This window comes from Cherax quadricarinatus, chromosome 24 (assembly GCF_038502225.1).
Source record: "Cherax quadricarinatus isolate ZL_2023a chromosome 24, ASM3850222v1, whole genome shotgun sequence".
In the NCBI taxonomy this organism is placed as follows: domain Eukaryota; kingdom Metazoa; phylum Arthropoda; class Malacostraca; order Decapoda; family Parastacidae; genus Cherax; species Cherax quadricarinatus.
Window position 1 is genome coordinate 11,827,342 of NC_091315.1, and position 12,630 is coordinate 11,839,971.

General features: G+C 48.9%; 1 protein-coding gene across 4 annotated transcripts in view; it reads right to left on the reverse strand.

The window, feature by feature from the left end:
- Positions 1–12,630, reverse strand: part of jbug (filamin-type immunoglobulin domains fbug) — a 495,234-nt gene that overhangs the window by 261,609 nt on the left and 220,995 nt on the right. For all 4 annotated transcript variants that reach the window (XM_070088188.1, XM_070088189.1, XM_070088185.1 and 1 more), the window contains one exon: positions 9,952–10,055. In XM_070088188.1, coding sequence (XP_069944289.1) covers positions 9,952–10,055 — 104 coding nt within the window. The remainder of the gene's footprint in view (positions 1–9,951; positions 10,056–12,630) is intronic.

Genomic DNA, 12,630 nt, shown 5'->3' on the forward strand with positions numbered 1-12,630 from the left:
AGTCTCACACACACACAGTCACACACAAAGTCACACACACACAATCACACACACACACAGTCACGCACACAATAAGGCTATTCCCAGACAGAGATATAATGTTCCAGAGAGGGGACACAGGAACAAGGGGTCACAACTGGAAGCTGAAGACTCAGACGAGTCACAGGGACGTTAGAAAGTATTTCTTCAGTCATAGAGTTGTCAGCAAGTGGAATAGCCTAGCAAGTGAAGTAGTGGAGGCAGGAACCATACATAGTTTTAAGAAGAGGTATGACAAAGCTCAGGAAGCAGAGAGAGAGGACCCAGTAGCGATCACTGAAGAGGCGGGGCCAGGAGCTGAGTCTCGACCCCTGCAACCACAATTAGGTGAGTACACACAGTCACACACACACACAGTCACACACACACACAGTCACACACATACACAGTCACACACACACACTGTCACACACACACACAGTAACACAGTCACACACACACAGTCACACACACACACACAGTCACACACACACACAGTCACACACATATACAGTCACACACACAGTCACACACACAGTCACACACACAGTCACACACACAGTCACACACACACACACACACACAGACACACAGAAAGGGCAATAAGTGGAGAGAGTAGCATTATTGGGAAAGATAGCCGAGACTAAATTTGAACCTACACGACAGAGAGGTATAACGGATCTTTCAACCACACCACCTACCCCCCCCCCCTAACAATCCCTCCCTCACACACAAACACACACACACAAGGGTAGACACTCATAGAAGCTTTAGACCCTAGTAGCAAGTTCCGCTTTTTATAACCCAGAATTACTGGTATGTGTTAGCAGTATCTCCCCCTCACACCTCCCCCATACACACGAACACACACATATACACACATACACACACACACACCTGCACTAGGACAATATGGTAACTAACTAGGCGAATACACACACACACACACACACACATGCACATACACACACACATACACACACACACACACACCACTTGACACAAACACGTACCCCCCCGTCCCCTAACCACATCTCCCCCTTCCCTAACCACCTCACCTTAGCCACCTCCCCCAAACCATCTAACCCCCTCCCTCCAATAACCATCCTCCCCCTCCCCCATAACCATCCATCCCCTCTATCTCTCAAACACGTACTCCCCCTCCCCTAACCACCTCTCCCCCTTCCCTAACCACCTAACCCTAGCCACCTACCCCTCCCCCAAACCATCTAACCCCTCCCCCAAACCATCTAACCCCCTCCCCCAACTACCTCTACCTCTCCAATAACCATCCTCCCCCTCCCCCATAACCATCCATCCCCTCTCCTCCTAACCATCTATTCCCCTCCCCCTAACCACCCGTCCCCCCTTCTGTGGAGCAATGGGGGAACCTAGAACCAGGATGAGGACAAGGGGCTCCAAGGACGAATCTGGGAGGGAGGAATGGGAGGCAGAGCTCATAAAAAGGGAGGAAGACTGGGGAAGGGGGCTAGATGAGCTGGAAAGGAAGATGGAAGAGAGGTTAGCAGCAGAATGCAGAAGGTGGAAGCAACAGGCCACAACAGCAGAAATCAAGATAGAGAGATTAGAAGAGGAGCTGAGACATCTGAAACAACATAGAGACAAAGATATTACAGAAGTAGCATCGGCAATGGCTACATCAGACACAGGCACCAGGTCTGAAGGGAGCATGGAAACTAAACTGTATGCAGAGGTCCTGTCAAACCCACATGGGGCCAAAACAAAGACAGTGAGCACAATAGAACAGAATGAGAGGTTGGAAAACATTGACGGAACTAGGACATGTGCAGGGACCATACCAGATACCTGTGGGGGCCAGGAACAGGTGAGCAGGAAGGACAAACCAAGAAGCATAGGGGCCATAACTAGGGAAGGGACCGAAGGAAGGAACACTCCACGGGAAGGAACTAAAACACATCAGAGGATGCAATGGGAGTCACAGTGGGAGGTGGAAAGGGAGAGATCCGTGTTTGTCTATGGGCTAGACGAAGCTAAAGGGGAAACTTATGATGAAAGAAAGCAGGAGAAAAAAGCAATTGAAGGTATCATGAAGGTGATAGGCGAGGGGGACATGACCCAGGTGGCAAATTTTCGGAGAATCGGGTGGTTCACAAAGAAAAGGAATCGGCCTCTCAAAGTAATTTTCAAGGCAGAATCAACCCGAACCATGATCCTGCAGGAGAAAGCACGGCTGAGAGGCAAGCAGGAGTTCCGGAGTGTGTACCTCGATCAAGACAGAACACAGGACGAAAGGAAGATAATGAAAGAGAGAGTTCAAAAACGAAAGGAGAAATGGGAGGAAATGAAAAAGGAGAGCAGAATAACCCAGGATCAAATGGAAGGACAAGCACACCCCCCAGAAACACCTGCAGAAGGACTCCAGCCACGACACCCCCAAGGCAACTGAACAATCCAAACCAACCATCACACACTGATCCCTCTGTTCCCACCCCCTGCACCACAGTTACAGTATTAGAACAGAAGTTGAAGGTTTGGTACACAAATGCAGTTGGATTAACGAATAAACATGAGGAATGGCAAGAAAGAATCAATGAGAAGTCCCCAGACATCATAGCAGTTACAGAAACAAAACTCACAGAGACAATAACAGATGCAATCTTCCCACCAGAATACCAGATCATGAGGAAAGATAGAAGGGGCAGAGGGGGAGGTGGGGTTGCTCTGCTCGTAAAAAACAGATGGAAATTCGAGAAAATGGAAGGCGTAGATGAGACGGGAGAAAGAGACTACATAGTAGGTACACTTCAGTCTGGGGAACACAAAGTGGTCATTGCAGTGATATATAATCCACCACAGAACTGCAGGAGGCCAAGAGAGGAATATGAAGAGAGCAACAGAGCAATGGTGGACACACTTGCTGAGGTGGCAAGAAGAGCTCACTCCAGCAGAGCAAAGTTGCTGGTTATGGGGGATTTCAACCACAGGGAGATTGACTGGGAAAACCTGGAGCCACATGGGGGTCCTGAAACATGGAGAGCGAAGATGATGGACGTGGTGCTGGAAAACCTCATGCACCAACATGTTAAGGACACTACCAGAGTGAGAGGGGAGGATGAACCAGCAAGACTGGACCTTGTGTTCACCCTGGGCAGCTCAGACATTGAGGACATCAAGTATGAGAGTCCCCTAGGAGCTAGCGACCACATGGTTCTGTGCTTTGAATATATAGTAGAGCTGCAAGTGGAGAGAGTAACAGGAGTTGAATGGGAAAAGCCTGACTATAAAAGAGGGGACTACATAGGGTTGAAGAACTTCCTGTGGGAGGTCCAGTGGGACAGAGAACTGGCAGGAAAGCCAGTAAATGAAATGATGGAATATGTAACAACAAAATGCAAGGAGGCAGTGGAAAGGTTTATTCCCAAGGGCAACAGAAACAACGGGAAGACCAGAAGGAGCCCTAGGTTTACCCGACGGTGTAAGGAGGCAAAAACAAAGTGCAATAGAGAATGGAAAAAGCACAGAAGGCAGAGAACACACGAAAATAGGGAGATCAGTCACAGAGCCAGGAATGAGTATGCACAGGTAATTAGGGAGGCCCAGGCGACAGTATGAAAATGACATAGCATCGAGAATCAAGACTGACCCGAAACTGTTGTATAGCCACATCAGGAGGAAGACAACAGTCAAAGACCAGGTGATCAGATTAAGGACAGAAGGTGGAGAACTCACAAGAAATGATCAGGAGGTATGTGAGGAGCTGAACAGGAGGTTTAAGGAAGTTTTTACAGTAGAGACAGGAAGGGCTGTGGGAAGACAGCACAGAAGGGAACATCAAGAGGGAATATACCAACAAGTGTTGGATGACATACGAACAAACGAGGAGGAGGTGAAGAAGCTCCTAAGAGACCTTGACACCTCAAAGGCGATGGGACCGGACATCTCCCCATGGGTCCTTAGAGAAGGAGCAGAGATGCTGTGCGTGCCTATAACCACAATCTTCAACACATCCCTTGAAACTGGGCAACTACCTGAGAAATGGAAGACGGTTAATGTAGTCCCCATATTTAAGAAAGGAAACAAACGAGGTGCTAAACTACAAACCTGTGTCTCTGACATGTATTGTGTGCAAAGTCATGGAGAAGATTATCAGGAGGAGAGTGGTCGAACACCTGGAAAGGAACAAGATTGTAAGTGAAAACCAGCATGGGTTCATGGAAGGCAAATCGTGTATCACAAACCTCCTGGAGTTTTATGACAAGGTAACAGAAGTAAGATACGAGAGAGAGGGGTGGGTAGATTGCGTTTTCCTAGACTGCAGGAAGGCCTTTGACACAGTTCCCCACAAGAGATTAGTGCAGAAGCTGGAGGATCAGGCGCATGTAACAGGGAGGGCACTGCAATGGATCAGGGAATACCTGACAGGGTATGGGGTGACCATAACACCGAGCACATCACCGGAGGCACACCAACCAAATAACTGCTGCAGCATACGGGCGCCTGGCAAACCTGAGAATAGCGTTCCGATACCTTAATAAGGAATCGTTCAAGACACTGTACACTGTGTATGTTAGGCCCATACTGGAGTATGCAGCACCAGTCTGGAACCCACACCTGGTCAAGCACGTCAAGAAGTTAGAGAAAGTGCAAAGGTTTGCAACAAGGCTAGTCCCAGAGCTCAGGGGAATGTCGTACGAGGAAAGATTGAGGGAAATCGGACTGACGACACTGGAGGACAGAAGGGTCAGGGGAGACATGATAACGACATACAAGATACTGCGGGGAATAGACAAGGTGGACAGAGATAGGTTGTTCCAGAGAGGGGACACAGGGACAAGGGGTCACAACTGGAAGCTGAAGACTCAGACGAGTCACAGGGACGTTAGGAAGTATTTCTTCAGTCATAGAGTTGTCAGGAAGTGGAATAGCCTAGCAAGTAAAGTAGTGGAGGCAGGATCCATACATAGTTTTAAGAAGAGGTATGATACAGCTCAGGAAGCAGAGAGGGAGAGGACCTAGTAGCGATCAGTGAAGAGGCGGGGCCAGGAGCTGAGTCTCGACCCCTGCAACCACAATTAGGTGAGTACACACAGTCACACACACACAGTCACACGCACACAGTCACACACATACACAGTCACACACACACACAGCAGTAAGGCAAGAGAGAGAGGGGTGGGTGGATTGCGTATTCTTGGACTGCAAGAAGGCGTTTGACACAGTTCCACACAAGAGATTGGTGCAAAAACTGGAGGACCAAGCAGGGATAACAGGGAAGGCACTACAATGGATCAGGGAATACTTGTCAAGAAGACTGCAGCGAGTCATGGTACGTGGCGAGGTGTCAGAGTGGGCAACTGTGACCAGCGGGGTCCCACAGGGGTCAGTCCTAGGACCAGTGCTGTTTCTGGTATTTGTGAACGACATGACGGAAGGAATATACTCTGAGGTGTCCCTGTTCGCAGATGACGTGAAGTTGATGAGAAGAATTCACTCGATCGAAGACCAGGCAGAACTACAAAGGAATCTGGACAGGCTGCAGAACTGGTCCAGCAATTGGCTCCGGGAGTTCAATCCCACCAAGTGCAAAGCCATGAAGATTGGGGAAGGGCAAAGAAGACCGCAGACGGAGTACAGTCTAGGGGGGCCAGAGACTACAAACCTCACTCAAGGAAAAAGATCTTGGGGTGAGTATAACACCAGGCACATCTCCTGAAGCGCACATCAACCAAATAACTGCTGCAGCATATGGGCGCCTAGCAAACCTCAGAACAGCATTCCGACATCTTAATAAGGAATCGCTCAGGACCCTGTACACCGTGTACGTTAGGCCCATATTGGAGTATGCGGCACCAGTTTGGAACCCACACATAGCCAAGCACGTAAAGAAACTAGAGAAAGTGCAAAGGTTTGCAACAAGACTAGTCCCAGAGCTAAGAGGTATGTCCTACGAGGAGAGGTTAAGGGAAATCAACCTGACGACACTGGAGGACAGGAGAGATAGGGGGGACATGATAACGACATACAAAATACTGAGAGGAATTGACAAGGTGGACAAAGACAGGATGTTCCAGAGATTGGACACAGTAACAAGGGGACACAGTTGGAAGTTGAAGACACAGATGAATGACAGGGATGTTAGGAAGTATTTCTTCAGCCACAGAGTAGTCAGTAAGTGGAATAGTTTGGGAAGCGATGTAGTGGAGGCAGGATCCATATATAGCTTTAAGCAAAGGTATGATAAAGCTCACGGTTCAGAGAGAGTGACCTAGTAGCAACCAGTGAAGAGGCGGGGCCAGGAGCTTGGACTCGACCCCTGCAACCTCAACTAGGTGAGTACAACTAGGCGAGTACAGTCACACACACAGTCACACACACACAGTCTCACACACACACACAGTCACACACACACACACAGTCAGTCACACACACAGTCACACACACGGTCACACAGTCACTCACACAGTCACACACACACTCACACAGTCACACACACAGTCACACACACAGTCACACAGTCACACACACAGTCACATAGTCATACACACAGTCACACACACAGTCACACAGTCACACACACAGTCACACACACAGTCACACACACAGTCACACAATCACACACATAGTCACACAGTCACACACACAGTCACACAGTCATACAGTCACACACACACACACTCACACAGTCACACAGTCACACACACAGTCACACACACAGTCACACACACAGTCACACACACACAGTCACACAGTAACACACAGTCACACACACAGTCACACACAGTCACACACAGTCACACAGTCACACACAGTCACAAACACGCAGTCACACAGTCACCCACACAGTCACACAGTCACACACACAGTCACACACTCACGCACACAGTCACACACACAGTCACACAATCACGCGCACAGTCACACACACAGTCACACAGTTACCCACACAGTCACACACACAGTCACACTGTCACACACACAGTCACACAGTCACACACACAGTCACACAGACACTCACACAGTCACACAGCCACACAGTCACACACACAGTCACAGTCACACACACAGTCACACAGTCACACACACAGTCACACAGTCACACACACAGTCACACACACAGTCACACAGTCACACACACAGTCACACAGTCACAAACACAGTCACACACACACACACAGTCACACAGCCACACAATCACACAGTCACAGTCACACAGCCACACACACAGTCACACAGACACACACACACAGTCACACAGTCACGCGCACACACACAGTCACACACAGTCACGCACACAGCCACACAGTCACACACAGTCACACACACACACACAGTCATACAGTTACACAGTCACACAGTCACGCACACAGTCACACAGACACAGTCACACAGTCACGCACACAGTCACACACACAGTCACACAGTCACACAGCCACACAGTCACACAGCCACACAGTCACACAGACACAGTCACACAGTCACGCACACAGTCACACAGTCACACACAGTCACACAGTCACCCACACAGTCACACAGACACACACACACAGTCACACAGTCACGCACACAGTCACACACAGTCACACAGTCACACAGACACACACAGTCACACAGTCACGCACACAGTCACACAGTCACACACACAGTCACACAGACACACACACATACAGTCACACAGTCACACACACAGTCACACAGTCACACTGTCACACACACAGTCACACACAGTCACGCACACAGTCACACACACAGTCACGCACACAGTCACACACACAGTCACACAGTCACACTGTCACACACACACACACAGTCACACACACAGTCACACACAGTCACGCACACAGTCACACACACAGTCACACACACAGTCACACACACAGTCACACACAGTCACACACAGTCACACAATCACACACACAGTCACACAGTCACGCACACAGTCACACACACAGGCACACACACAGTCACACAGTCACGCACACAGTCACACACAGTCACACACAGTCACACACAGTCACACACAGTCACACAGTCACGCACACAGTCACGCACACAGTCACACACACAGTCACACAGTCACACACAGTCACACAGTCACACACAGTCACACAGTCACACACAGTCACACACAGTCACACACACAGTCACACACACAGTCACACACAGTCACACAGTCACACAGTGACACACACACACAGTCACACACACAGTCACACGCACAGTCACACAGTCACACACACAGTCACACAGTCACACGCACAGTCACACAGTCACACACACAGTCACACACACAATCACACACACAGTCACACACACAGTCACACAGTCACACACACAGTCACACACACAGTCACACAATCACACAGTCACACAGTCACACACACAGTCACACAGTCACACACACAGTCACACAGTCCCACAGTCACAAACACAGTCACACACACACACACACACACAGTCACACAGTCACACAGTCACACAGTCACACAGTCACACACACACAGTCACGCACACATTCACACAGCCACACAGTCACAAACACAGTCACACACACACACAGTCACACAGCCACACAGTCACACACACACACAGTAGCAATCACACACACACGTAGCAATCAGCGAAGAGGCGGGGCCAGGAGCTGTGACTCGACCCCTGCAACCACAAATAGGTGAGTACAAATAGGTGAGTACACACACACACACACACACAGTCACACACACACACACACACAGTCACACACAGTCACACACACACACAGTCACACACACAGTCGCACAGTCACACGAACAGTCACACAGCCACACAGTCACACACACACACAGTCACGCACACAGTCACACACACAGTCACACACACAGTCACGCACACAGTCACACAGTCACACACACAGTCACGCACACAGTCACACAGTCACACACAGTCACGCACACAGTCACACAGTCACACACACAGTCACGCACACAGTCACACAGTCACGCACACAGTCACACACACAGTCACGCACACAGTCACACACACAGTCACGCACACAGTCACACACACAGTCACACACACAGTCACACACACAGTCACACAGTCACACAGTCACACAGACACACACACAGTCACACAGTCACACACACAGTCACGCACACAGTCACAGTCACACACAGTCACGCACACAGTCACACAGTCACGCACACAGTCACACACACAGTCACACACACACACAGTCACGCACACAGTCACACAGTCACACACACAGTCACGCACACAGTCACACAGTCACGCACACAGTCACACACACAGTCACACACACAGTCACACACACACACAGTCACGCACACAGTCACACAGTCACACACACAGTCACGCACACAGTCACGCACACAGTCACACACACAGTCACGCACACAGTCACACACACAGTCACACACTCAGTCACACACACACTCAGTCACACACAGTCACACACACAGTCACACACACAGTCACACACACAGTCACACACACAGTCACACACACAGTCACACACACAGTCACACACACAGTCACACACACAGTCACACACACATTCACACACACAGTCACACACACAGTCACACACAGTCACACACAGTCACGCACACAGTCACACACACAGTCACACACACATTCACACACACAGTCACACACAGTCACGCACACAGTCACACACACAGTCACACACACAGTCACACACACAGTCACACACACAGTCACACACACAGTCACACACACAGTCACACACACAGTCACGCACACAGTCACACACACAGTCACACACACAGTCACACACACAGTCACACACACAGTCACACACACAGTCACACACACAGTCACGCACACAGTCACACACACAGTCACACACACAGTCACACACACAGTCACACACACAGTCACACAGTCACGCACACAGTCACACAGTCACACAGTCACACAACTAGAGCTCACCTTGGGATCTTTGTTTTCTCTACTGGAAGATTTTTTCTTCTTTGACTTTGAGTCCTTCCTGTCAGGCGGAGGTTCAACTCCCAAGTGCAGTGAGAAGGGTGAACCTGGGGGGAGAGAACAGTGAACCTGGGGAGAGAACGGTGAACATGGGGAGAGAACGCTGAACATGGGGAGAGAACGCTGAACATGGGGAGAACACTGAATATGGGGAGAGAACGGTGAACATGGGGAGAACACTGAATATGGGGAGAGAACACTGAACATGGGGAGAGAACACTGAATATGGGGAGAGAACACTGAACATGGGGAGAGAACACTGAACATGGGGAGAGAACACTGAATATGGGGAGAGAACACTGAACATGGGGAGAGAACGGTGAACATGGGGAGAGAACAGTGAATATGGGGAGAGAACACTGAACATGGGGAGAGAACACTGAACATGGGGAGAACACTGAATATGAGGAGAGAAGTGAACATGGGGAGAGAACACTGAACATGGGGAGAGAACACTGAACATGGGGAGAGAACACTGAACATGGGGAGAGAACAGTGAACATGGGGAGAGAACACTGAACATGGGGAGAGAACACTGAACATGGGGAGAGAACGGTGAACATGGGGAGAGAACACTGAACATGGGGAGAGAACAGTGAATATGGGGAGAGAACACTGAACATGGGGAGAGAACACTGAACATGGGGAGAACACTGAATATGGGGAGAGAAGTGAACATGGGGAGAGAACACTGAACATGGGGAGAGAACACTGAACATGGGGAGAGAACACTGAACATGGGGAGAGAACACTGAATATGGGGAGAGAACACTGAATATGGGGAGAGAACACTGAACATGGGGAGAGAACACTGAACATGGGGAGAGAACAGTGAACATGGGGAGAGAACAGTGAATATGGGGAGAGAACACTGAACATGGGGAGAGAACACTGAACATGGGGAGAGAACACTGAATATGGGGAGAGAACACTGAACATGGGGAGAGAAGACTGAACATGGGGAGAGAACAGTGAACATGGGGAGAGAACACTGAACATGGGGAGAGAACACTGAACATGGGGAGAGAACAGTGAACATGGGGAGAGAACACTGAACATGGGGAGAACACTGAATATGGGGAGAGAAGTGAACATGGGGAGAGAACACTGAACATGGGGAGAGAACACTGAATATGGGGAGAGAACAGTGAACATGGGGAGAGAACAGTGAACATGGGGAGAGAACGCTGAACATGGGGATAGAACACTGAACATGGGGAGAGAACAGTGAACATGGGGAGAACAGTGAACATGGGGAGAGAACAGTGAACATGGGGAGAGAACGCTGAACATGGGGAGAGAACACTGAACATGTGGAGAGAACGCTGAACATGGGGAGAGAGCAGTGAACATGGGGAGAGAACGCTGAACATGGGGAGAGAGCAGTGAACATGGGGAGAGAACAGTGAACATGGGGAGAACAGTGAACATGGGGAGAGAACAGTGAACATGGGGAGAGAACACTGAACATGGGGAGAGAACAGTGAACATGGGGAGAGAACGCTGAACATGGGGAGAGAGCAGTGAACATGGGGAGAGAGCAGTGAACATGGGGAGAGAACAGTGAACATGGGGAGAGAACACTGAACATGGGGAGAACAGTGAACATGGGGAGAGAACAGTGAACATGGGGAGAGAACAGTGAACATGGGGAGAACAGTGAACATGGGGAGAGAACAGTGAACATGGGGAGAGAACAGTGAACATGGGGAGAACAGTGAACATGGGGAGAGAACAGTGAACATGGGGAGAGAACACTGAACATGGGGAGAGAACAGTGAACATGGGGAGAGAACACTGAACATGGGGAGAGAACACTGAACATGGGGAGAGAACACTGAACATGGGGAGAGAACACTGAACATGGGGAGAGAACAGTGAACATGGGGAGAGAACACTGAACATGGGTGTTGTATCTTGTAAATTGGTCATCCTGTAATATTTAACTATTGTAAGACAATATGATTATCACTTAATATTATAGCGGGAAAGTCCCCGATTATAGCTAAAATAGAGACTTTCAGCGTTATATTATTATCTCTCAATATATAAAATATACCATGGTATTATCACTATTATTATTATCGATATCGATGATTTTTAGTTATTATTATTATTATTGTTAGGTAGGATTTTTTATATGTGTATAGAACATACAAAAGTCTGGGAACCACCAGGTAAATTGTTCAATTGTTTTTATGTCCGGCTGACTGACGTTTGGGCGAGGTGATCCAACCTGACGACGCGTCAACAGACTGGCAGGTAGTCAGTCTGCTCCCTGCTCTAGCCTTCACAACTGATCGTATATTGGCTCTCTCTTAGGGTGTACAGTTTCAATGGGTTTGAGAATTAGGTTCTAGAGCTGACTGTTTGTTCCTCATTGTTCTGAAGATTGTTTTGATACTTATATTCTTGGTCAGTTCAGTAATCCATAGAGATACGTCTTCTCAGACAAACTCTTGCTTTCTGCCTCCTTTACGGCCGGATTCAAAGGTCTTGTTGAATCTTGTACATTTTGTAGTTTGAGTAGTGGCTTAGCGCTTCTTTTTGATTATAATGTAGTTTGAGTTTACACAGTCTTGTTAAGACAAAGACGTAGATGTTAGTGATCACCTGGGAGTG